We start from the raw sequence: 27,828 nt of genomic DNA, 5'->3' as shown, positions 1-27,828 counted from the left end.
ACGGTCACTAGCTGTAATGTCTCCTGCATGTCCTCTCTCCTCTGCTGGATGCTGTCTGGGGTCACTGATCATTAGCCATGCCCATTTGGGGACCTTGGCCAAATCACTGTCCTGGCTAACTAGAGACAGAAACCTCCTGCCTGAATGCCCCAGGGGGAGCTGGCCCTGGGGATGGCAGGAGGAGGCGCAGGAGCCATCATGCTGCCATAGGCAAGATGGTTCAGGGGTGCCTGGAGACACCATGTCCTGCAGCACTCCGGCTCCCAAAAGCCTGCTGACAATTGTGGCGTGTATGTAAGAGGACGGACTGAGACATGACCTCATCTCTGCGGGAGGCATGGTGACCGACTCCCCTTAAGCACTCAAGGGAGTGCAGGAGTATGTCTGGTCTGCTCCGGGGGGTGGTTTCTAGGCTGGGAAAGGGGCTCTCCACCCTCACAACACAGTATGCTGCCTCCTCTCCTGGCTGGTATGCAGTGGTTGTGAGCAAAGCTATTGGCCCAGCCACACTCCCAGCCCATGTAAATAGTCCCATGGGGGGAGGTTCAGCTAGGAGGGCACAGCCACCCCTCCAGAGCACACCCATGCAGGAGTGGGCCAAGAAAGATGCCTAACTGTGGATCCAAAGGGCAGACTGTCCCATCTCTCTGGGCCTGCCCCAAGAACCGCTGTCCCTGGAGCCTCCACAGGGTGCACTCGGTAGTCGGAACCTGCCTGCATTAACTCTCAGCATCCTGCTCCTGTCTGCACAATGGGTCCTTGGCTGCTCAGCTGCCATGCCTGGCTGCAGAAGTGGGGGCAGGATCCGGGCCATTAATTTTTAAAAAGGAAATAAATTTTCACTCTGGGCCATTCTGTTTCCCCTGGTATTTTGCCATCTTCTGCAGAGCGTAATTTTAACTGGGTTAGATGCTACAGCTCAGTGGCCACCTTCCACCCCTCCCCTATTAGGTTTAGGCATATCCCAGCAGTTCTCAGCTCTAGCATATCTCTGTAGGATCCCTGGAAGCTTCTCTCAGCTATTAGAATAGAGGCATGCCGATCCCCTCTTGCAGCTAGGGACAACACCTTTGCATTCTGCTGCCAGTGGGACAATTTGGCATTTGGTGTGTGCAAACAAATGTCACTTTCTAATAGCTGAAAATCTAATGCTCTGCTGACCACAGCCTCCTAATCCCATCTAGTTCCTCATCAAAATCCCACTGTCTCTGCCAGGAGCCTCTCTGCTCAGCCTGACAAACTCTTACACAGGGTCAAAGCTGGAGAACATTTCCTGAGAGGATTTTGGTCCCTGTCATGCTGAGAGGATGAATTACGCTCCTGATGTTGCTTTCTGCTGCCTAACAGGAAGTGAGAGAAGTAGGTGCAAAAAGATTTAACCAAGAGCTTAGTGAATCCATCTGTGCTGACATCCATCAGTGTCACTCCTTGGCTGCAGAAGCAATATTTATAAATCACGTTTCAAAACGGGCTACAAATTTGTACAAAGAAACAGATGGGCTAGTGGGTAGCAGTTTGTCACCACTGATATTTATATAGAGAAGGAGACAGAGTGCAAGAGGGGCTGAGGCCGAGAGAGAGACGGCAAGGAGGAGGGAGAGACACTGGGAATGAGCAGGACCGGAAGGGATCCAAAGAAGAGAGTGCTGGGGAAATTGGATTGGTGGGGCGGGGTGAAGAGGGGGAATTGGCAGAAGCAAAGGAGGGGAGACAGAGTGAAAGAGTGCAGTAACAGTACTTCCTCCAGCAGCTTCCGGTTCTTATTACCGAATAAGCCATTGCTCAGTGACGCGTCCGTCAGGGTCTCCAGCAGCCCTCGGAACAAGGCCTGCAATTAAAGCTTGTTTCCAACCAAGGCAGAGAGGTGCTGGGTGACGCTGGCTTTTACTCCTTGCTTAGTCAGACGCCACAAGGAAAGTTTCGGGGATCACTCAGCATGGAAGATTAATTTGCTCCAGAAGAGTGAGCCTCATGGTGCTCTCTGAGGTATCAGTAACTCCTTGCAGTATCAGAGCAGAGAGTCTGGAGAAGGAGCCATGTGCAAGCAAGCACAGGGCTGCCCGAACCCCCGGGTTCCTCTTGGTTTGAAGCCATTGGTGGAGAAGCCCAGAGCAGCATGAACCATGGAGCACAAATGCCCACACGCTGTCTGGGGGAAGAGGGCGGCTTTTGCCAAGCTCTGATTATCTGAAATGTTTATACGCATGAAAATGAGGTTGGAAAATCACTAATGCAGCAAAGGGCCACAGTGGATGCTGGGAGCTACAGAGCAACCTCCTGTCAGGGAATGCGCTTGAATAAGTGTAACTTGACTGTGTCAAACAGCCCTGGCTCCCGTGGGGGATAATCCTGCCTCCCAAGCCTGTCAGAACATTTGGAAGACATTAATGAAGTAAGAGACACAGGTGGATATAATTTACTTGGAGTTCAAAAAGGTTTTAATAAGGTACCTCAGAAGAGGCTATGAAGGAAAATAACACAGGACACGGGGCAAAATCTTGTGGAGGATTAAAAGCTAGTTAGATGATAAACACACAAAGAGACTCCATGAATAGCTGCCCCAAGAGTGGAGAGAGGTTAATTGAGGGTCACCGCGGGTCAGTAATTGGACCAGTGTTATTTAACATACAGTGAAGAGACATTCGTTTCTCCACAGTTAAGAGTGAAGCTTTTAATTGCAACCTGGATTTTGATGCTCTGAACTAGGCCAAAACCAAACCAATCTGCCTGAAATGTCATAGACAGGATTTTAGGAGGGGATAGAGTTCTTCTGGAAGGCAAACTGGATCAAGTTATGGGGAGATGAAGGCTGCGAAAATGGAGGTGGTTTCATTTTTTGAAAACTTCCTTTACCTTTTGTTTTGTCTCCCTTCAACATGGTGCCTTTGGCTAGTGGGCAAGCTTCAGGAGGTAAACGGAAGGTAAACGTTTAGTAGAAGGGTTTTAAGATGCCCCAGCGACTTGGGATCCTCGCTGAGCCTGCAATGTGGCAGGTATCCCTCAGATCCACTTACAATTTGCAGTTGGACTCAGCAGAAATATCAGTCAACCAATAGGAAACTTGATCTGATATCAGGCAGCACCCTCCACCACTCCAGAGGGCATCTCCAGGCAAACACAGGGACATGAAGCTCATAGTGTTTAATGCCAAATCAACAGTAAATAAGACCATGATTATCAACAAGATTCCAGATCTGCTAAGACCAGGTCCAACAACATTACAGCCCTGCTGGCCCTTGCCCATCCCATCCCCATGCTACTCAGTGCATCAGAACCAGAAATGAACACTCAGAATGGCAGAAGGCAGGACGTGTATGCAGCAACCCTAATACTTCAGCTCACCCCAAAGGCAGCATGGGATCTCTTGGGCCCGTGCATCTACCGTCTTTGTGAGGCCAGAAACTCTGACACTGGGGTTCTGCTGTGCACAGGTCCCTGGAGGGTTGAATTTCCTAACAGAGATAGTAGGCAATGGCTCTTGGGGCAAACCTCCTAGATTTAATGAGACACATCAGTGCCCACAGACAGCACCTCTGGGCCCCTGAATGGAGAACTCATGTCTGCTCTTTTCACCGTGAGATTCTCTCCGGTAGTACCAGACCCACCTATGTTTGACCATGAGATGCCACTGGAGCAGCTCAGACAACTAGCAGGAGCAAGAAGCAACATGTGACGGCTCTACTCCTCCCTTATGCACCAGACTCAGGTCATATCAGGCAGCTGCACCCCACCCCTACAGCTCTCACCTTCAGAGTCTCACTAGCCTTTCGTCCGGTCTATGCTAAATGCCGGAAGCTGCTGAGCTCACACAGCTTGAACAGACAGAGGATAGCATGTCTGCTGAAAACATTATTCTGACAGTCTGTAAAGCAAGGGGGCAGTCTGGGTCATGTCATCTGAGTCCTGAGAAGGGCAGTGGAGGGTTAGCCAAATGGCAAGATTGAACAGGTGGCAAGGCGCTTGAGTGCCAGAGTTATTTGCCCTGCAGTAGAGGAGAGTTAGCAGGGACTGACAGACAGATTCTGAATCATCAGCTGACCAAGCCCTCCAAAGAGATACTTGCTGAGATTAAGTGAAAGAGCAGAACAGTCAGACTCAATGAAACGAAATGCTTCTTAGTGCACCGTAGAGGGAGCAGGTGGAACCCATGCCGCAGAAGGCCCCTTGAGTCAGTTACTCTGTGTTGGGAGGTTTGTAGGCTAAGACCAGGTTGACGCTAGCTTTGCCAGTGTAGCCATTCTGATTTACTACCACAGCAAAGCACTCCTAGTGTGGACACAGCTGCACTTTTGCCAGTAAAGCCTACTCCAGTAAGGCTTTGTCTACACTACACAGCTTTTAGTGACACTGCTGTGTCGCTAAAAGTCGGGAAGTGTAAACGCTGCCAACAAAATACGTCCACCCCCGAGGAGCTGAGTTTGCGTTGTCAACAGGAGAGCGCTCCTGCTGAAAACGAGCCATTTACACTGCCACTTGCCATGGCAAAACTTTTATCTTTCAGGGGAGGGCGGGGCTTTTTTAAGCACCTGTGAACGACAAAAGTTTTTTGTCGTTCAACTGGCAGTGTAGACCAAGCCTCAGTGTGAAAAGTTCTGTTTCAGGGCACACCCTGACATGCTGCAGGCAAAAGCAGGGTTTTTCCTGCCAGCTCTGAACAATTGGCCAGGCATGTTGTGGTTGTTTCCACCTCCCCCTGAAGCACTAACAATAGCAGCCAGTGCCAGAGGTGCTATAAGAGACTGGACAGACTGGCAGAGTAATGTGAGCTAGTAACTCCTTATGCTCCAAAACGCAATAGACTGACATGTCTTAGGCCATGTCTACACTAGCGAGCTGACAGCAGCACAGCTCACTTGTGTAGTCACTCTATGCTGCTGGGAGAGCGTCTCCTGCCGACATAGCACTGTCCTCACCAGTGCCTCTGTCAGTGTCACTCTTGTGTGTTTTTTCTAGGGCTGTCGATTAATCGCAGTTAACTCATGCAAGTAACTCGAAAAAATTAATCACTATTAATCGCAGTTTTAATCGCACTGTTAAACTGTTAAACAATCGTATATCAACTGAAATTTATTTAATATTTTGGATGTTTTTCTACATGTTCATAAATACCACATTCTGTGTTGCAACTGACATCAAAGTGTATGTTATTTTTTACTACAAATATATGTACTGTAAAAATGATAAAAAATGGTTTTTCAATTCACCTTATACAAGTACTGAAGTGCAATCCCGTTGTCGTGAAAGTGCAATTTACAAACGTAGATTTTTTTGTTACATAACTGCACTCAAAAACAAAACAATATAAAACTTTAGAGCCTACAAGTCCGCTTAGTCCTACTTCTTGTTCAGCCAATCGCTAAGACGAACGAGTTTGTTTACATTTACAGTAGGTAATACTGCCCTCCTCTTATTTACGATGTCACCAGAAAGTGAGAACAGGCACTTGCATGGCCCTTTTGTAGCCGGCATTGCAAGATATTTACGTGTCAGAAATGGTAAACATTCGTATGCCCCTTCATGCTTTGGCCATTCCAGAGGACATGCTTCCATGCTGATGACGCTCGTTAAAAAAATAATGCATTAAATTAAATCTGTGACTGAACTCCTTGGGGGGAGAATTGTATGTCCCCTGCTCTGTTTTACCCACATTCTGCCATATATTTCATATTATAGCAGTCTCAGATGATGACCCAGTACACGTTCATTTTAAGAACACTTTCACAGCAGATTTGACAGAATGCAGAGAAGGTACCAATGTGAAATGTCTAAAGATAGTTACAGCTCTCCACCCAAGGTTTACGAATCTGAGGTGCCTTCCAACATCTGAGAGGAATGAGGTGTGGGGCATGCTTTCAGAAGTCTTAAAAGAGCAATACTCTGATGCAGAAACTACAGAACCTGAACCACCAAAAAAGAAAATCAACTTTCTGTTGGTGGCATCTGACTCAGATGATGAAAATGAACATGCATCAGTCTGCACTGCTCTGGACTGTTATCAAGCAGAACCTGTCATCAGCATGGACGCATGTCCTCTGGAATGGTGGTTGAAGCACAAAGGGACATATGAATCTTTAGCGCACCTGGCATGTAAATATCTTGTGATGCCGGCTACAACAGTGCCATGAGAACACCTGATCTCATTTTCAAGTGACATTGTAAACAAGAAGTGGACTGGGGGCAGCATTATCTTCTGCAAATGTAACAAACTTGTTTGTCTGAGCAATTGGCTGAACAAAAAGTAGGACTGAGTGGACTTGCAGGCTCTAAAATTTAACATTGTTTTATTTTTGAATGCAGTTTTTTTTTTTACATAATTCCATATTTGTAAGTTCCAGTTTCATGATAAAGAGAGTGCTCTACAATACTTGTATTAGATGAATTGAAAAATACTATTTCTTTTGTTTTTACAGTGCAAACACTTGTAATAAATAAATATAAAGTGAGCACTATACACTTTGTACTCTGTGTTGTAACTGAAATCAAAATATTTGAAAATGTAGAAAACATCCAAAAATATTTAAACAAATGGTATTCTATTATTAACAGTGCGATTAATCGCATGATTAATCACAATTAATTCTTTTAATTGCTTGACGGCTCTAGCTTTTTCACATCCCTGAGTGACATAAGTTATACCGACAAAAGTGCTAGCGTACATACAGCCTAGACCCGATGTGTGAGAGAAGCCCCCAACCTCCCAGTGCATCTTTTCCAGAGGCATGGCCTGCTATTCTGCCTAGCGTGTTTCTGCTCAGGGTGGAGGGCTGCTTTACTGCGTGTGGGGGAAATCAAATATACATCACGGTGAGGCTGTGCCCCCTCTGCAGGACTGAGAAAGGAAAACAGGCCCCCCAGTGTCAGAGCCACAGAGCACCTAACAGGGGCTGAGAAACTGCTGGCTAGGAAGGAGCGAGGTGCAGCTTGCAGCTGCCAGACACAAAGCAGCTGGTGAGAGCTCCTGCTATTTGCCAGTAAAGAATTCTGGTGGGACATGCTCCTAGGAAGGGCCGGTGGGGCTCACGCAGCTGCTCGGGAAGGGCTGGATCCGCATCAATCGGAGGGGAAAGGTCTTGGGGGGGAACAGTCTGGGGAGCCTGCTGCATCACACAGCATTTCCCATGGTGACCAGCCTTTCCTGCTCCCCGTTCTTGGCACAGGTCCCAGGCCATGCAGCCACCAACTGGAGAGGAAGGAAGAATAGGGCAGAAGGGAATTGACAAGTGGTAAGGAGGATGACTCACCCTGGATATCCAGCAGAGAAAAGTGGTGGTTGTTGGTGGCTTCCGGGGCCAGTGTGAAGTAGAAGCGATGGCCACTCTGAGGCTCATCACGATCCATGACACTTATTGTCTGAATTAGCTACAGGAAGAAAGCAGTGGTCAGAGCTGCTTCCCTGGGACTGATGGAGAGGTCTCTGCCTGGGGGCTTCTCACAGCACTGGGAATGGGCAGCATCTCCCTCAAGAGAGATGGAAAACCTTTTCCAATGCCATCAGATTCACCTATTCAGCATCTTCCATGCATCTGCAGCTGGGCAGGAAGGGAATGGCACTGCTCCCACCCCCACCCCCATCCCCGGGAACACAACAGCACCTTCCTCTTCCTGAAGGGTCAGCTCTCCTGGAGGGAGAGGCAGTCGCAGCCCCACAAGCAGTGGCTGCCAGAATAATTTTGAGATGAAAATTGCCCCCCAAAGTCACATTCTATCAGGGTGAAGTTCTGTCTCAAACTGAGCAGTCAGAGAACAGTGCCAACTCCTTAACCCTGAGGCTGGCCTCACAGCTGCATGCGCTTCCCAGATACACAGACCTAATGCAGTCAGGATGTGCCAGGCCTAATGCAGACGTTTCACCTGCAAACACTGCACGTGGCAAAATGCTGAGTGGGAGCCGGGCGTTCTGATTACCTGGCCAGGCTTGGCATCTTCACATACCGCAGCCTCGTATGGCATGGCCAGCTCGGGTGGGTTGTCGTTCACATCCAGGATTCGGATACGCAGAGATGCTCTAGACACCTGAGAATGATTGTCTGAAACAAAATAAACACACAATGTCATTGGTGAGCGTCCTCTGCCAGCAGCAGTGAACTTATCCCATCTCTTTGTTCTGTCGGCAACCCCTGTGGTCAGTGCCCTAAGTATTTATTCTATTTCTAACACAACCATCAACACACCTTCCAGCTGCCTGGTACACAGATTAGCTCAAGCGTGATGCGAACATTTCCCCCACAACTCAGCAGCATTTATATAGAGTCCCTCAGCAGCACCAGCCGAATTTCCATGTGTGAAACTCAACTGTTGAGGACTGCAGCACTGCAGCTAAGAAGGTGCCTCTCTCAGCAAGTGCTAGCCTTTATGGTGCATGTGAATTCCAGTGGCAAGAACCTGCCACTGATCCGATGGTGAAGATCTACCCCCTGGCCAACTCCCACAAGCTTCATTCTTAAGACTGACAGATGTGGGCATAGGCAGAGGGGATCTGTGAGACTCAATCATCAAGGGCTGAAGGCATCAGCTCAGTGAAACTTCAGTAAAGGTGAAATGAAAGCGCAGTTGGAACGGGAGAGAGCTACAAATCAATACAAAGATCGTGGCATTAACAAACCCCATAACACGTGTCACATTCAGTCCCTTCCCTTCCTGTGGCTCCCCACTTCCCAGCCCACGCCTGGACATTCGTTAGAATGCAAGGTCCTTGGCCCCAGGGCTCCTGTGTTCATTGCTGGTGAGACATCCAGTTCAGTTTGAGCTCTACAGGAATGATGGATTTGTAGATAATCGCTGGCACCTGGAATCTTTCCTGGGTATGACCTGGTAGGCAGTGCAGAGCACTGGGCACAGTAAAGTAAAAATAAAGTAAATAATTGGAGATATACCAATCTCCTAGAACTGGAAGGGACCTTGAAAGGTCAGTGAGTCCAGCTCCCTGCCTTCACTAGCAGGACCAATTTTTGCCCCAGATCCCTAAGTGGTCCCCTCAAGGGCTGAACTCACAACTCTGGGTTGAGCAGGCCAATGCTCAAACCACTGAGCTACCCCTCCCTGACATTACACCCACAGATAATGTGTCTGCACAAGTGTGCCCTGATCAGAAGAATATGGGGGAGGGGGAGAAGAAGGGAAAGTGCACTTCCAGATGGTGTCCAGAGATTACACCTAGGTCTCAGAGATAACCTCTATGACAGTTCTGTGGCACCTTATAGACTAACAGACATTTTGGATCATGAGCTTTCATGGATGAATACCCACAAAAGCTCATGATCCAAAATGTCTGTTAGTCTATAAGGTGCCACAGGATCCTCTGCTGCTTTTACAGAGTCAGACTAACACGGCTACCCCTCTGATACTCTACGACAGTTACATTCCACTGGAACCAGGAAGCTGTTAATTGTTAACGGGAGGCTTGTGAGTACACGAGGTATGTCCTTTATGGGAGCCAGACTTGGACTATGGAACTCACTGCCTGTCACGGAGTCCCTGAGCGATGCTCTGGATCTGCTCCCCACAAAGCCAATCAGGACTTTGGGGAGCCTCCTCTCCCTTGGAGCAGACTGTCTTCAGGGCAAGAAGCTCACATGGCTTCACCTTCCTGGGTCTGACCTTGGAGCATTCAGCATATGCCCCTCCATGCGCTTTCCACAGCGAGTCCGCCCAGGCACGGTTCTGGGGAAGCCAGAGGGTCCTGCACGCACCCCCACTTCACTTTGCAGTCAGACGTGACTCTTAGCCAGCCGTAAAACAGAAGTTTATTAGATGACAGGAACACAGTCTAAAACAGAGCTTGTAGGTACAGCGACCCGGACCCCCCAGCCAGGTCCATTCTGGGGCCCAGTAAGCCAGACCACCCCGTGTGCCCTCACTTCCCGTCCCCAGCCAGCTCCAAACTGAAACCCCCTCCAGCCCCTCCTCTCTGGCCTTTGTCTCTTTCCCGGGCCAGGAGGTCACCTGATCTCTTTGTTCACCTTTAGTTATTCCCTTGCAGGGGGGAAGGGCCCTGGCCATTTGTTGCCAGGATACAGAGTGTCGGCCATTTATGCACACTGAAGACTTAAGAAATGCATAGGGGAAACTGAGGCACCCACACAGTATTCAGAGGAAACATTAAGAACAGTCCCACTTCGTCACACTGCCACAAGAGATAAGAGCCTCACCAGGTCTGGAGCTAAATGCAAAACTCAGCTCTGAGATTCAGTTTTCCTGCAATAAGCTCGTCCCATAGATACACACATGCACTGTTAAAATCAATGCTATAAACCAGTCAAGCTGTGCTCCCAACAGACTGGCAAGTGGGAAACAGAGAGGTTGCCAACATTAATTCTATTTTTAAATCTTTGGGGGGCCCCAGATATGATGACAATGGGAGCTATGTACATCCTGGATAGAGAGATTCTAAGGCAGTCCAAGGGCCAGCTCGCTGCCATCATCTAGCACAGGGCTTTGAGGCACTGATGACTGAGGCAGAGTGTGAGAGAAGAGAATGCAAACTCCTGGCAGAGGCATTTCTCCCCATTCCATTCAGGCTGGGCGGAGCCCAGGGGTGGTGAACCCCTTTGGCACGAGCTGAGCAGATGCCTTCACTCAGATTTCACCAGTTCCTCAAGCTTCTCCCTCTGCCAAAAAGCATCACACCTCTGCCTTATCTGGCTGGCATTTAAGCCAACTGGCTTTCATCCAGGCCCCTCCCTCAGTCTGGAGAGGATTGGAGGAAACAGCACTGCCCAGCTCTAGGGAAAGGGACCCCCCAGTGTGCAGCAGACACCGCAGCCCACAGCTGTTCCAGAGGGTTGAAAGTAAATGCTGAAGCAAAGAAGGGCAGAAAAGGCCTTTCCACTTCCCACTCACTCAGCACTGGGGTCTCCAGGGCATGCCAGGTTGATGGGAGGACTCAGTCTCTCTCTCCCAGAGACATCACTCTTCCTCTCAAGGAAAGAAGGGAAGTGTTATGTAAAAATTCTTCCAGAGCAACTAAACATGGGGCAATTCCCACCTTACAGAGCGAAACCCCGACACACAAGTGGGAAGATCTATCAGATCGGCTTCACTCGGCCCTGGTCAGCATTAGTCATTTCAAGAGCTGATGCTCCGGGCCCTGAGGCTATAATGCCCACGTCAGAACAGGGATGCAGAGACAGGGAACAGGGCTCAGCTGCATTTCAGGCTGGCGATAAGTCTCCAAGGATTCTTTGGTTCTGCCCCCTCAGAGACCTGCCCCGTGTCTGACCCTGGTGTGTTGAATACTGTGTGCAGATGTGGTCACCCCATCTCAAAAATGATATATTGGAATTGGAAAGGTTCAGAAAAGGGCAACAAAAATGATTACGGATATGGAACGGCTTCCATATGAGGAGAGATTAATAAGAGTGGGATTTTTCAGCTTGGAAAAGAGACGACTAAGGGGGGATAAGATAGAGGTCTATACAATCATGACTGGTGTGGAGAAAGGAAATAAGGAAGTGTTCAGACTGCAAGTGGGAAACAGAGAGGTTGCCAACAATTAATCTATTTTTAAATCTTTGGGGGCCCCAGATATGATGCACAATGGAGCTATGTAATCCTGGATAGAGAGATTCTAAGGCAGTCCAAGGCCAGCTCGCTGCCATCATCTAGCACAGGGCTTTGAGGCACTGTGACTGAGCAGAAGTGTGAGAGAGAGAATGCAACTCCTGGCAGAGGCATTTCTCCCCATTCCTTCAGGCTGGGCGGGCCAGGGGTGGTGAACCCCTTGGCACGAGCTGAGCAGATGCCTTCACTCAGATTTCACCAGTTCCTCAGCTTCTCCCTCTGCCAAAAGCATCCACCTCTGCCTTATCTGGCTGGCATTTAGCCAACGGCTTTCATCCAGGCCCCTCCCTCAGTCTGGAGAGGATTGGAGGAACAGCACTGCCCAGCTCTAGGGAAAGGGACCCCCCAGTGTGCACGCAGACACCGCAGCCCACAGCTGTTCCAGAGGGTTGAAAGTAAATGCTGAAGCAAAGAAGGGCAGGAAAGGCCTTTCCACTTCCCACTCACTCAGCACTGGGGTCTTCAGGGCATGCCAGGTTGATGGGAGGACTCAGTCTCTCTCTCCCAGAGACATCACTCTTCTCTCAAGGAAAGAGGGAAGTGTTATGTAAAAATTCTTCCAGAGCACTAAACATGGGGCAATTCCCACCTTACGAGCGAAACCCCGACACACAAGTGGAAGATCTATCAGATCGGCTTCACTCGCCCTGGTCAGCATTAGTCATTTCAAGGCTGATGCTCCGGGCCCTGAGGCTATAATGCCCGTCAGAACGGGATGCAGAGACAGGGACAGGCTCAGCTGCATTTCAGGCTGGCGATAAGTCTCCAAGGATTCTTTGGTTCTGCCCCTCAGAGACCTGCCCCGTGTCTGACCTGGTGTGTTGAATACTGTGTGCAGATGTGGTCACCCCATCTCAAAATGATATATTGGATATTGGAAGGTTCAGAAAGGGCCAACAAAATGATTACGGATATGGAACGGCTTCCATATGAGGAGATTAATAAGAGTGGATTTTTCAGCTTGGAAAAGAGCGACTAAGGGGGGATAAGTAGAGGTCTATACAATCCATGACATGTGTGGAGAAAGAATAAGGAATGTTGTTCACTCCTCTTCATAACACAAGAACTAGGGTCACCAAATGTAAGTGACCAGATAGCAAGTGTGAAAAATCGGGTCGGGATGGGGGTAATTGGGCACCTACATAAGAAAAAGTCCCAAATATCGGGACTGTCCCTATAAAATCAGGAATCTGGTCACCCTAAAGGAGAAATTAATAGGCAGCAGGTTTAAAACAAACAAAAGGAAGTATGTCTTCACACAACGCACAATCAGTCTGTGGAACCCTTTGCCGGAGGATGCTGTGAAGGCCAAGACTATGAACTAGATAAATTCATGGAGAATAGGTCCATCAATGGCTATTGGACAAGGATGGTGTCCCTAGCCTCTGTCTGCCAGAGGCTGTGAATGAGCGACAGGTGATGGGTCACTTGATGATTACTGGTTCTGTTCATTCCCTCCGAAGCACACGGCACCAGCCACTGTCAGAAGACAGGAAACTGGGCTAGATGGACTTTGGTTGACCCAGTCTGGCCGTTCTTATGTTGCTGCTCTGAGCCCCTCCCGAGCCGGGGTTGGCTGAGCTGGTGCAGCCACGCAGCACTCCTCAAATGCTACATTGAACCCTTTCCAGCTGTGCCAACCCCCGGGCACTGCTAGGAAGCAGGGCACAGACTCAAACTGGCTGGGAGTTCTGCACATAGATTTCCCCAACCTATTACCAAGTGTACACTGCTCAGGGTCTCTGACAGCCTAAACATGGAGTCATAGGCAGGCCCCTTGGATTCTCTGGTCTATCTTGTCACTTAGGCAGCCTACTATTGTGATAGCTGGTTGCTTGCACCACAAATTACAGCAATATTCAGGTTGCTTTTAGCCCCAAACACCCAGTTACTTACCCCAGGTCAACTGCACACCACACACTCATAGCCAACCCTATAATAAACTAAATACAGATCTATTATATAGCAAAAGGAAATAAGAGAGTTATTTTCAAGCGTAAAGCAGGTCAATAAACACACAAATGAGTTATAACCTCATGTTTCAAGAGATAATAGAAGCTTCTATAATAAGCAGGCTCTAGATGTCATTTAGGGCTAACCCAGGCTGAGCACAGGGGATCTCTTGCTTATTATGCCTTAGAAATCTTGTCTGCAGAGTCCAAGAAGCAATAAGATCCAGTTCCTCCTTGTTAGGGGTTTTTATTCCCTTCCCCCCTTCTGTTCTGAGCTGCAAACTCAGCTGATGGGAAGAATTCACTTGCAAGACTCCTCTTCATGAGATGGGGGGAGGGGGAAGGGGAGAGTAAACAGTTCGTGTCCTCTCTAATGTTCCACTTCAGTCCATCTGGTATTGCTGGGCCTTCCCTGTGGGCAGGACATAACATCTGCTGGAGACCAGCATTTCACACTGGTTAATGTCCCTCTCCTACCTGGAGAGTTACAGTTACAATGGCTCACAATGCAAATGCTCAATCATTACCTTACACGATAGGATGTGTGATACAGCATGGCCAGAGGGCAGCATAAGAGTGTTAGCAGGGGGCCTTATTCCCTGCCAAGGGAGGAAGGTTTGCTTTAGATTAACTACTAGAACAGCTGTGGCCAATTAGAGCACCTGACTCCAATTAGAGCACCTGACTTCACTTAGAGCACCTGACTCCAATTAGAGCACCTGACCTTCAGTTAGAGCACCTGACGCCGCCTATCTAGACGACATAGTTACACATAGCCCTGATTGGAGACACACCTGGACAAAGTGGAAGCAGTGCTGGACGCTTTGCGAAAGGCTGGTCTCACCGCTAATACTCTGAAATGCATGATAGGACTAGCTGAGACCAAATACCTCGGGCATGTCGTAGGGAGAGGGTGGTGAAGCCCCAATGGAACAAGGTGGAGGCAATACAAGATTGGCCTCGACCAGTCCGCAAGAAGCAGGTCAGAGCATTTTTGGGTATAGTTGGATACTATCGGAAGATTCATCCCTCATTTTGCCACAAGAGCGGGCCATTGACGGATCTGATAAAAAGCTCGGGGCCCGAGATAGTGAAGTGGACAGATGCGACGGAAGCAGCATTTGCAGATTTGCGGACAGCCCTTATGCTGCCATCCGGTACTTATGGCCCCAGACTTCGAGAAGGAATTCATCCTGCAGACGGACGCCTCGGAGGTGGGACTCGGTGCCGTCCTTTCCCAGATGGTAGGGGAGGAGGAGCACCCCATTCTTGTACCTCAGCCGGAAGCTCCTCCCCAGGGAACAAAAATTACGCTGTTGTTGAAAAGGAATGTCTGGCGATAAAATGGGCTATGGAGACTCTCCGCTACTATCTCCTGGGGCGGCGGTTTACCTTGTGACTGATCACGCCCCGCTCCAGTGGATGCATAGGAACAAGGAAAGAAACGCCAGAGTGACGAGGGTGGTTCCTCTCTTTGCAACCTTTCCATTTTCGGGTCCAGCATAGGGCTGGAAGCCAACACGGCAACGCTGATGGCCTCTCACGCCAACACTGCCTCTCGTCCCGAGTAGCCCAACCCCTTGGTGTTGAGCGGGGGGGGGGGGGGGGGATTGTAATACAGCATGGCCAGAGGGCAGCATAAGAGTGTTAGGCAGGGGGCCTTATTCCCTGCCAAGGAGGGAAGGCTTGCTTTAGATTAACTAGAACAGCTGTGGCCAATTAGAGCACCTGACTTCACTTAGAGCACCTGACTTCAGTTAGAGCACCTGACTCCAGTCATGGGATATTTAAACCCCTGCTTCAGTCAGACAGGGTGTGGTAGTTGAAGGAGAAAGGTTGGATTGGAGCAGCAGAGTGCAGATTGCAGAAGAGAAGAGTTTGTCCAGAGAGAAATAGAAGGTTTGGAGGAGTGCTGCGGTGGATTGGGAAGCCCAACAGAAACCCTAGGTAAGGGGCACCAGGCTTGTATAGAAGAGAGGCAAGAAGCCTTCACAAGCTGACGGGTATGAGAGGGAAGTAACCCAGGGGAAGAAACCGCTAGTCAAGTGGTTCCACAACCCCAGGGCCCCTGGGTTGGGACCTGGAGTAGAGGGCGGGCCCAGGTCCCTCCCTCTCCACTCCCCTCCTCCAAGGACACTAGGGGAGAGATTAAGAACTGGTTCAGAGGCAAGCAATATCGCCCTGAACCTACCCCAGAGAAGAGAAAGTGCGAGACCCAGAGAACAATACCGGCAATTTGCCACAGATGTTATAAGTGAGATTAATGCAGGCAGCCAGCCCCAGCCTTCAATACAGTCTAAACACTAAACTCATTCTTCTACTTCCAACCCCTATTCTAACAATACTAACACCAGTGAGCCGGACTGACTCCACCCATGTATTTGTCAGGGTTCAGTTGAGACATGGGGAGCTTGGCCTGAGCTGGCATCTGGTCTGCCAGCATCACAAGCCCATCTTGGTGTCCACCTGCTCCTGCTGCTACTATATACATATTCTAATATGACTGCGTTAACCATGTCTTTGTACAGCCTGAGCCAACCCTCTCATTCCAGGATGAGCAAACAAAATCTCCTGGCTCCCCCGGAGCCCAGACAGCAGCTCTGCGCCTTGCTGCACCAGGCAGCTCCTGTACTTACTTCTGCCTGATAAGCTGTGTGAGCTTTATACATGTGGGATGTAGCTTGTAGGTAGCTTGGGAGCTCTGATTTGCTCCTGCTTGTTTCTGCCTCATGGCATGCACCGTAAAGGTACATTAATCCCTCTTTATAATATTATAAATCACTCCTGAAGGCCTAATGCCTTCCAAAGCGCCCCACATGCTTCCAGAAATGAAAAACCCTCATTCTCTGGCTCCTTTGTTCCCCCAGAAGTTATAACTCTGGAGAGGCCCAGCATGGGAGGGAGCACTGCCTGTTGTTAAAGCAGGAGCCTGCTGCCTGTTTGTTGCTAAAATTAACTCTGGTCTGTGAGTCAGGTGGAGTTGTACCCGGGGGAGAAAAGTATGAGCAACGCTCCATAATTATCTGAGAACCCAAACCCTCTCCCCAGAGCCCCCCTTGGCCCCCCTCTCTGCTCTCCTGTTATCGCTTCCGCTCACCCAGACCTGCTGCTTTGGTGATTAGATGGGTGTTTTGGGGGGAAGGAGGCAGAAGTCGTGACTAAAAGCCTGGAACAATTTGTTATTTTTAAGAGCATGTTAGTGCAGCGAAATAAACTGCAATTGCTTTTAGGAAGAAAGGAAGCTGAAGGCAGCAGGGCGGGGAGGGAGCTGGAAGGCGGAAAATCTGAGGGGGTGGTAAAGAGGTGTGTCCGTCCGGTTCCATCTGAAGGGGTAAATGAGCGAGTGAGTGAGAGGGGTTTGATTCCAGCAAGTGATATGGTGAGAGCGTTTTATCTCCTTCCCCAGCAGCCTGGCTCGTCTTGCAGAAAGATGGATAACCTTTCTGTGCAGTTTGATTCTAAAGTGAGCTGGCATTGCCCTGAAGGTGATATACAGAGAAGGAGATGAGAAAAGGCAGAAAGAAAGGATGAGAAGAGGGAGAAAGGGGGAAGAGAGACACTCAGATCTTTCCTTGTCTCCCTCCTAACCTTACCCTGACTCCCATCACCCATTCAGAGCACACACAATTAGTGGGCAATACAGCATTCATTATCATGACTATTCTTAATCATTCTTATGTATTTTTACTGTGCTAGAGATACCATAAGAAAAAGACAGATGTGTGTGTGACGAACTGGGACTGTTCCTAATGTTTGCTCTGAACACTGTGTTGGTGCCTCAGTGTCCCCTAGGCAGTTCTTAAGTATCTGGCAGAGCAAAGGGCCAGTGCACCTAATGCCTGGCACTCTGTATCCTAGCAACTGATGGCCTGGGCCCCTCCTCTGCAAAGGTGCCAACTGCAGGTGTTGAGAGACAAGGATTCAGGTGACCTCCCTGGCCCTGGGAAGGAAGCTGAGCCAGAGAGGAGGGGACTGGATGGGGGTTGGTTAGTCTGGAGCTACCTGGGGTAAGGGAGTGAGTGCAGACCTAGGGTGCTGGCTCCACTGCCCCAGGGAATTGGACCTGGCCTGAGGGGTCTGGCGTTCGCTGTATCTACAAGCTCTGTTTTAGGACCCTGTTCCTGTCATCGGAATAAACCTTGTGTCGTTTTGCTGGCTGAGAGTTCACGTCGGACTTTGCAAGTGGGGTGCAGAACCCTTGGCTTCCCCGGACCCCGCCTGGGTGGGGCTCGCTTGTGCGAGCCACGGAGGGGCAGGGATGCTGAATGCTCCAAGGAGAGACAAGGAGGTGAAGAGGTGTGAGCTTTCTTGCCCTGAACAGTTCTGCTCCAGGGGAGGGAGGCTCCCCAAAGTCCTGACTGGCTTTGTGGGAGCAGTTCCAAGAGCACTTCGCCCGGTGACTCCGTGACAGTTGTGCCCAAGGAGCCGAGGCTTAACCCAGGATATTAATCTTTCAAATCAGGCAGGAATACAGCATGTTTCCGTACAATTTGCCTCCTTATGGAACTTAGCTTTGCAGCCACTTTAGCTGAGGTTGCAATCAGTGTATGCTGATATTTAGAGTCAGAGAAAACAGCACGAACCCCTCCTATCATCACAGCTCAAAGTTCAAGGAGTCTGAGGAAATATACTATGCATGGGATGGTGGAGATATTTATGTAGCTAAGATACATTTATGTGGCACCTGTGGACGGTCTTCACCTGCACTCTAGCTGCAGACTTGCCTCCCAGAGCTGTCAATTAACAGTTCTATGCTGGCTGAGCGCTCAAAAGACTGCCAGGTTTAAAAAAAATCCAACCTGCCAACAGCAAAGGTCTCTCCCTGACCCCCTTCAACCCCCCTCCCAAATCACCCTAAAATCACTGAAAGCGTTTGAGACCCTAGGGTCTGATACCTCAAGAAATCTTGCCCACAGCTCCAGGCGTTTGACTGATCGCCATATCTGGGTCAGGGAAGGAATTTTTCCTCCAGGGCAGATTGGCAGAGGCCCTGGAGGTTTTACGCCTATCCTCCGCCAGCCATGGGCACGGGTCACACGTTGCCGTGGAGGATTTTGCTGCTGTTGAGGTCTTTAAACACAATCTTGAGGACTTCAGATTAACCAGACATAGGTTAGGGGTTTTGTTACAGGAGTGGAGTGGTGAATTCTGTGGCCTGCATTGGGCAGGAGGTCAGACTAGATGATCATAATGGTCCCTTCTGATCTTAAAGTCTATGAGTCTATAAGAAACGGTGGGGCTAGAAACAGGAGCATCATCTTTGGGGACCCTTGCACAGGACACATGGTATTTCTTTTCTTTTTGGCCCTGCTGCATTACTGCCTGCTGGGTCTTTGAATAGAACTCTGTAATATATTTTAAAAAAGCTGTTTAAGGGTCACTAAAATGTATTCTTTACAAAACTCTCCTCTCCCTCCGAGGCACCTGGTTTTACAGGGGGGGAAATATAAAAAGCAGCTTCAACAGATTTTTTAAAAACTCTCCTGATATGTATTTTCTGTAACTTATGGGGTATAAGTAGAACCAACAATGGTCTGGGGTGGGTGGGATCGAGATGTTACTGCAGTGCATGTGTAATGAACTGCAAGATTCACTCCTCTTAAGTACTCCAAACCTCACACACCAGCGCCCAAAAGAGCTTTGCAGCACCCCTTGCCCCCACGTATACATGCGGAATGACACGCACACACAGAGACATGTGCAGACATGCCCACGAAGGCACAGCCACGTGTTAATGTGCATACAGCTGCATGCACACACAGACCCACAGGCAGAAAGAACCACTTTTTCATGATATTAGCCAGACCGTCAGTCTGAGCAAGAGAAGGCAGAGAAGTATGACATCATCAAACAGAGCCTGACAGAAAACAAAAATAGCAGTTGGTCCTCAGTCGCCAGGACTGAGGGGGAGACTGTGATCAGTTTAAACAGAGCATCATCTTTCACTGCTGCAACTCTACTCTGTATTCCAGCTCAGCTGACTGAAATGCAAATTAGTTTAATTATTTCTTCTTCTAAAATAAATTATATTTTGCAGTGGCTGCAATATGTTGTGTCAGGCAAAATTACATTCAATATTTTTAAACTAATTGATGTCAGCCTTGAGAAAACTTGACTGACAGCAGCAAGGAAACTAGGCTGCTACCTAAACGGTTTCCTAAATTAAAATTAAACATGCCGCTTTTCTGCATTTCCTCCAGGAGTCTGAATGCTATTAATCTGAAAAGACTGAGGAAGGAGATCAGAAAACCACACAGAACAAGAGCGAGATGATGGACACACAGCAGTGCAGTGAAGGAGTTGTGGACCTGTGATTGGCAGTTGCCTTTGCCAACCTGGGCAGAAGTATTTCCAGATCCACTTGAATCTGTTACAGTTCCAGCAGAAGTGCTCTGCAACAATATTTGCCTTCAGCAGAAGTGCACTGAAAGGAAAAACTAATCTCTAATTCCTTCCCTGCCCCAGATAAATCGTTGGAGACCCAGGACAGGCAAGGTATTACTTTGCGCTGTGCACTTTTAACATGGGTTGCTGTCTTCCATGGCCCCATTGAGATCCAATGCTCATGCAATGGAAAAGACTGGATGGAACATATATTAAACAGGGACTGCCTGTCACACTGACTGAGGCACATGGAACCCAGTTCTAAGGCATGGCCCCAATTCCTCCAGCACGATGGTGCTGAATTCTGAGGCACGTTTTGACATTTCTTCTCAGCTTCAAGTAAATTCCAAAATAAAGAGATTTTTCAATTATGAAAATAACCCAGTCAGGGCACTTTTCCTGGTGTTATTTATTTAGATACTAAATTATAATTATTCCATGCTGTCCCTGGTTCTCAATGTGCAGCAGATTCTTGTACTTATAGTAACTGTGCAGGCTGTTGTTGATGGAAGCTGGAAGTTTTGGTACCTGAGGCTTTTGGCAGTGATGAGAAGATGCATCTCCTCTTTTCTTACCTGCTGGCAGAAGAGGAAGTGATATGAGGTTTTTGTTGATGTTGGCTTGAACTCTTAGTTCCACAGCCCAGAAATCCCGGACAGCAACCAGCTGTCCCACAGGTCCCCACCACATCCAGCAGCGGTGGATAAACATGCTAGTTGGACTTTTCTAATTAAAATGATCCCCACTAACAATATTTTTTACACCAAAACTGCCACCATTAGGCTTCGGATTCAACCCACCAATGAACTGAAATATTTAATATTCACACTGCTATGAGGATTTGAGGAAACACTCTTCTCGGCGCTGGTTAAGCCTCAGCTGGAGTACTGTATCCAGTTTGGTCACTGCTGTATTCAAAGGATGTAGACAAACTGGAAAGGATCCAGAGGCAAGTGACAAAGATGATCAAAGGGATGGAATGCAAGTCATAGATGCAAACGCCAAAGGAACTGAGTATGTTTAGTTTGGAAAAGAGGAGAGTAAGGGGAGGACATGACAGCAGTCTTCAACTGATGGAAGACGAACAAATTCTGAAATGTGTTTCCCTGGGAATGCCACTACATGACCGATGGTCATTTGGTTGCCAAAAAGTTTCAGTGACGCGAGAGGATTGCCAGTGATGGACATGGACTCAGTGTACAGCCAGGCCACCTTAAGGATCGAGCTAGAGCTTCATGCAGGCAGCGCTCAGTCTGCAAGGAGGCTACGTCCCTGTGCGATTTGCCATCATCCAGATGATGCATGGTGTTTGAGAATCCTTTGCAAAGTCTGTGCATGTCACTATCATGTGCCCCATACAAGGAAATCTGTGCACCAGAAGGTTCACACCTTTGGTGGAATACTGGGGAATGTGCAAGAGCTGTTGAGGAGGCTTGGGGCAGACAGCATTAGTTTCAGGGTGCAGGCAACTGGATGCAGGGTCCTGACTGCCAGAAGGGGTGTCAGTACCTGGAGATGTGCTGAGAGGCCTGAAGCCTGGAACAGTGTCTAAACTCTGCCCTGCTCCAGCCAGATAGGAGCTTGTGAGATTTAGCATTTGGATCCCTCCAAACAGTCTAAAGAGTGTCCAATGGGGGAAGCTCAGCTAGATCTGTGATAACTTCCACCTCCAGGCTCAGGCATTGGTAGTTACAGTCAGGCCATGCTCTGAACGTTTCTCTGCAACCGTTTGTCCTTGTTCTTTTAAAGGAAGTTCCACTCCTGCAGCACATCTCTGAAGACACAGATTCTGCAGCCAATTCTCTCACCCCTGAATCTCAGGAAACACTGGGCCTATCATCATGCTGAGTAGTCCTGGATGATCTAATACGTCTTTTCTGCAACAATGAACATAAGAACATAAGAAAGGCCGTACCGGGTCAGATCAAAGGTCCATCTAGCCCAGTATCTGTCTACCGACAGTGGCCAATGCCAGGTGCCCCAGGTAGGGAAGTGAACCTACATGTAATGACCAGTGATCTCTCTCTGACCATTCCATCTCCATCCTCTGACAAACAGGGCTAGGGACACCGATTCCTTTACCATCATGGCGAATAGCCATTAATTGGACTATTAACACCATGAAGTTATCAGTTCTCTTTTACAACCCTGTTATATGTCCTAGCCCTCACCACCTCCTCTTTAGGCAAGGAGTTTCCACAGATTGACTGTGCGCTGAGTGAAGAACTTCCTTTTTATTTGTTTTTAAACCGGCTGGCCTATTTATTTCATTTCGTTGGACCCCTTAGTTCTTGTATTTGGGAATAGGTAATAACTTTTCCTTATCCACTTTCTCAAACATCATCATGATTTTTATACTCTATCATATCCCATTTTGTCTCCTCTTTTTCCAGGCTGAAGATCCCGCCTCTTTAATTCTTTCCTATATAGGACTCTCTCAAAACCCCCTAATACATTTTAGTGCCCTTTTTCTGAACCTTTTCTAGTGCTAGATATCTTTTTTTAGGTGAGGCGACCACATCTGTACACAGTAATTCGAGATTGTGGACGTACATTGAATTTATATTGAAGGGCAATAATTATATTCTCAGTCTTATTCTCTATTCCTCTTGTTTATGATTCCTAACATTCCTTTTGTGCTTTTGACCGCCTCGTGCAACTGCCGTGACATCTTCAGAGGACTATGCCAACGATGACTCCAGATCTTTGTTCTGACTGATGTAGCTAAATTAGCCCCCATCAAATTGTATGTATAGTTGGGGTTATTTTCCAATGTGCATTACTTTTACATTTATCCACATTAAATTTCATTTGCCATTTTGTTGCCCAATCAACTTAGTTTGTTGAGATCTTTTTGACTAGTTTTTCACAATTGCTTTGAGGTCTTTAATTATCTGAGATAGTTTTGTTATTCATCTGCAAACTTTGCCACCTCACTGTTACCCCTTTTCTCCAATCATTTAGGAATAAACTTGAATAGGATTGGTCCTGGGACTGACCCTTGGGACATCACTATTACCCTCTCATTCTGGAGATTTACATTGTATTTCCCACCCGGTTGTTCCCTGTCTTTTTAACCAGTTCTCCAGTCCATTGAAAGGACCTTTCCCTTATCATGACAGCTTAATTTACGTAAGAGGACTTTGATTTGAGGAGACCTTGTCAAAGGCTTTCTTAGAATCTAGTACACTATTGTTTCACTGGATCCCCTTTGTCCACGTTTGTTGGACCCCTTCAAAAACTTAATAGATTTAGTAAGACATGATTCCCTTTACAGAAACCATGTTGACTATTTGACTCAACAGTTATGTTTTCTGATGTGTCTGACAATTTTTTCTTAACTATTGTTTTCGACTTATTTGCCCAGGTACTGACGTTAGAGTTCCAGTCTGTAACTGCCAGGATCACCTCTAGAGCCTTGTTTAAATATTTGGCGTTACATTAGCCAACTTCATCATTGGGTACTGAAGCTGATTTAAAGGACAGGTTCCAAACCTTTAGTTACTAGTTCCACAACTTCACATTTGAGCTTCTTTCAGGAACTCTTTGGGGGTGATTTTGCCATCTGTCCGTGTGACTTGTTATGCTTGAGTATCCAATTAATTCCAAACCTCCTCTAGCTCGACACTTCAATCTGTACAGTTTCCTGGCTGCAGGTTGGGATCTCACCTAAGCATCCTCAGCCGTGAAGACTGAAGAAAGAAAATCCATTTAGTTGTTCTCCGCAAGGACTTTATCAACTTTTAAGCGCTTTCTTTTGTAAGTTCGATCATACAAGGGGCCCCACTGGTTGTTTAGCAGACTTCCCTGCTTCTGAATTGTACTTTTAAAAAAACATTTTGGTTATTACCTTTGGGTTTTTGGCTAGGCCGTTTTCAAAACTCCTCTTTGGCTTTTTCTTATTACACTCTTGCACTTAAGTGCGGTTTGTGCTCCTTTATATTTCGCCTCACTAAGGATTTGACTGAGTCTACTTTTTTAAAGGAGTGTTTTTCTCTCACTGCTGATTCTTTTACTGGTTGTTAAGCCACGGTGGCTCTTTTTCAGTTCTTTACTGGTATTTCCTTAATTTGGGGATATACATTGAAGTTCGGCCTATATTATGGTGTTTTTAAAAAGCGCCCATGCAGCTTGCAGGTTTCACTTTAGTCACCGTACTTTTAACTTTGTTTAGAACCCCCTTATGTTGATAGTTCCTCGTTTTGAAATTAAATGGCCACAGTGTTGGAGCTGTTGAGATGTTTTCCACCACAGGGATGTTAACATGTTATTCGAATTATGTGTCATCATTTTGCAAGCAGTCCTGCTATACGTACCTCATTGGACCAGCTCCTCGCGCTCCACTCGGATTAATCTAGAGTGTCCCCTCTCCCCTGTGTGTTTCCCGTACCAGCTGCTCCATGAAGCAGTCATTTAAAGTATCGAGAAATTTTATCTCTGCATTTCGTCCTGAAGTGAAATGTTCCCAGACAATGTGGAGATAATTGAAATCCCCCACTATTATTGGGTTCTTAATTTCGATACCCTCTCTAACTTCCCTTAGCATTTCATCATCACTATCACTGTCCTGGTCAGGTGGTCGATAATAGATCCCTAATGTGATATTTTTATTAGAGCATGACATTTCTATCCATAGCGATTCTATGGAACATGTGGATTCGCTTAAGATTTTTACTTCATTTGAATGTACATTTTCTTTCACGGATAGTGCCACTCCTCCCCCTGCACGACCTGTTCTGTCCTTCCGATATATTTTGTACCTTGGAATGATTGTGTCCCATTGATTGCTCTCAGTCCACCAGGTTTCTGTGATGCCTATTATATCAATCTCCTCCTTTATCACAAGGCACTCTAGTTCACCCAGCTTATTATTTAGACTTCTAGCATTTGTGTACAAGCACTTTAAAAACTTGTCCCTGTTTATTTGTCTGCCAATGCTGAAATGGTGACATCACTATCATTTCCATAGCAACTGATTTTGAAATAAACCCAGGATTATTGTGTCACCGGAGAAGCCAGATACATGAGGGAGCAACTCTTATTCCACCCATAATCTCAGTGGATTAGGAACAGCAAAATGACATACAGCAGAATTTTAGGGTTGAATATTTGGCCTGCCAGTGTGTGCAGAAGAGGGGTGCTAGAACAAGTGAGTGCGTAAGTGCGTACCCATTTTTCACAAGTGTAGACATGAGTGCAACTGCCTGACTATGCAAGCAAATGGCTGCTTGCGCATTCACATTTGCAGGTAGAAGCAAATGCAGGTGTCCTAAATAGGGGCACCTAAAATCAGAGTCCGGAGCTGAAAATGTGGCTCCGTAGTGAGTGGAAGCAGCATGTGAGACCAAGTAATGTATAAATGGCTCTTACCTCCCCTGAGTCCTGCCCTAGCTCAGCGGCATGAGAGTAATTAAATTGCATCCAAACACAATGCTCTGATTAAAGCCGGTCTCCAGCAAGAAGATTTATCATCTCAATTACCAGCAGTGGACACAGCAGTCAAGTCCTCCTCATTTTACATGAGCAGAGAGGAAAGCAGGAAGAGAATCACAAATATTAGCCTAAGGAAGGTAAACAGCTTGTGTGTGAAATGAAGATTTATCTCAGCAAACACTTGGCCAGATTTGCTGAACAATCCCCAGGTTTGCTGGTTGGCTGCACAGTTACCAGGGCCCAAATATTCTGCCCATTGCCAATTGGCACAGACAGGCCACCCTGGAATAGGGACTTTTTGCTTCTTTCTGGAAGAGAGATTCTGACTCTATTGTCTTCACCTCAAATAGTGCATATTCTTGAAGAGTTATGGGTGTGGCTTTAGGCCTGTCCCTGCTTTTCCTGCTATTCCCCTGATGTGAATGTACCGTTTGTGAGGAACTGTAACCGAGGTGTGGCCCCAGCCACACAGAGTGCTCAGGGAATCCCACAGGTGAACATGTATGGTGGTTCATTTGTAGTGCAGTATCACTTAAAGTCCCAGTCGGGATCAGGGCCCCATATCAATGCATGGAGAGTTCCTGCCTCAAGTTCCTCGCAATCCAGACAACGGGTCAGGGTTAGGGAGCTGGGGGCGGGGGCGGCGCAGGGGGGTGCTGGCAAACATCACATTAGTGCCATGCATTCAGTTTTTAATTTATCATTGCTGGTGGTAATGGCAACTGTTTGATCTAAGAGCAGGAAATGGGGAAGGAGGAAAAGGGAGTGCAGAGAGACAGGTACAGGACTGAGGAGGGAGATAGTTAGGTCAAACAGACTGTAAGCAGACATGGAGAGCCCAGGGGGTCAGAAAAGCCACCACTACTCCAGCTCCTGAGTGGAAGGGGGATGGGGAGTCCCTTGGTTCCCTGGGCTAAATGACTAGCATGGGGAGCTATGGACCTGATCCAGGGCAGAAGGAGGAGCTGTATGGGTTTGTCTCCTCTCTGGAACTCTTGTGATGTCTTTAGTACAAAGCACTTGCCTATGAAAAATGGGGATATACTCTGCCACCTGTTTGTACTGAGCCTCACTTCCTCACAGCCCCCTCCCCTCGGCGCCAAGCCCCAGCGCAGGGCGGCCACGGCCCCTCCCCTCGGCGCCAAGCCCCAGCGCAGGGCGGCCACGGCCCCCTCCCCTCGGCGTCAAGCCTTAGCGCAGGGCGGCCACGGCCCCCTCCCCTCGGCGCCAAGGCACAGCACTGCTCTTGGTTCAGCCTGACATCTGTTATAAGGCCACATGCTGAAATTCCTTGTGTCACTTTGAAGGCCTTACCTTTACAACTGCCCTTTCCACCAGAGAATTCAGACATAAATTGTACTTTAAATTCAATATTGGCCATTAATATTTCATGATTACAAACCGTTAAGGGTAATGTCACTGGCAGGAACGTCTGGACAGTTAAAATGGATGAGTCAGAACTTAGTGACGGGGAGAAGTCAGAATACTAAAGAATCTCCCCAGCTTTTAAAGGAATCCAGTCTGACAGGCCTCCCTGCTGGAGGGAAACGGCAGCATTTACTGACTTGTTCTGAAATCCTAGCTGCTGTGTATAAATATTTTCCTTCTGATTCTTGTCACCTCATGTTTGCTGTAAAAGCTGAGTTGTTCTGCACCACTAGCATCCTCTCCACTGGCCACCGCTAACACAACTTCATTTCCATGCCCTCAAGAGGCGCGTGCCCCTGCTCTGGTAACAATCTGTACCAGCTGAATGTATTAAAGGTGTCTAGACACACAGTGGTGCAGGGCTGGGAAGACCAGCCTGGGCCCAGCCAGTGGTGCAGCTTTCCCAGGAACATACAGCTCACAACAGCCAGTGGAAATAAAACCTCACTGTAACTAGAGACAGGACTGAGCCAAAACCCTTGGTTCAGATGTCCCGGGACCATAGGGCTGTTCCAATCTGGGTCCAGTCTTTGTAGCTCTGGACCCCTCTCATTGCAATGGTTGCAGCAGAGGTGGAGTTGGAAACAACAGAAGTGACACATGCTCGAGGATGCACACTGAGTCCCTCTGTGCCTAGGTATCTCAGCTCCAGAGACAGGAAAGCAGGGCAAGGACAGGATTAGCGCTAAGTGAAGTCCTGGCCCTGCCTCAGACCCATCGACATGTCACCATGCAGCTTGGCGAGCGTGTGCACATCTTCCTTGACAAAAAATAACCCATAAAGACGTCCCTAAAGATGTCTCCTAAGCAAGACCTAGGCAAACTCCCCTGCTCAGAGTCAGATCTAGGCAGGTGCCCCTAACTGCACACACTGAGTGCACAGAGGAAAATTCCTTAGCTGAGACCTCTCTCTCATTTCAAAGGCACCCAGTGGACTGGACTGGAGCCTGGTGCTAACTGTGATGGTGGAAAGTGGAATGTGACCTGGTCTGTGCCTGGCCTGGAGATGCTGGTGTCTGTTACCATTCTGAGACATTAGACACGTGAGCAGAAGGGTTTGAAGACTGTGTTC

The 27,828-nt window shown here is 47.9% G+C and overlaps 1 protein-coding gene across 4 annotated transcripts in view; it reads right to left on the bottom strand.

Moving 5' to 3' along the window:
• Positions 1–27,828, bottom strand: part of CDH22 (cadherin 22) — a 144,482-nt gene that overhangs the window by 16,804 nt on the left and 99,850 nt on the right. For all 4 annotated transcript variants that reach the window (XM_032795564.2, XM_032795560.2, XM_032795562.2 and 1 more), the window contains 2 exons: positions 7,906–8,027; positions 7,242–7,359 (listed from right to left, as the gene is read on the bottom strand). In XM_032795564.2, the coding sequence (XP_032651455.1) occupies positions 7,242–7,359; positions 7,906–8,027 (240 nt within the window). The remainder of the gene's footprint in view (positions 1–7,241; positions 7,360–7,905; positions 8,028–27,828) is intronic.

The sequence above is a fragment of the Chelonoidis abingdonii genome, chromosome 14 (genome assembly GCF_003597395.2).
Source record: "Chelonoidis abingdonii isolate Lonesome George chromosome 14, CheloAbing_2.0, whole genome shotgun sequence".
Taxonomy (NCBI): domain Eukaryota; kingdom Metazoa; phylum Chordata; order Testudines; family Testudinidae; genus Chelonoidis; species Chelonoidis abingdonii.
This window is presented reverse-complemented; position numbering and strand designations above follow the sequence as displayed.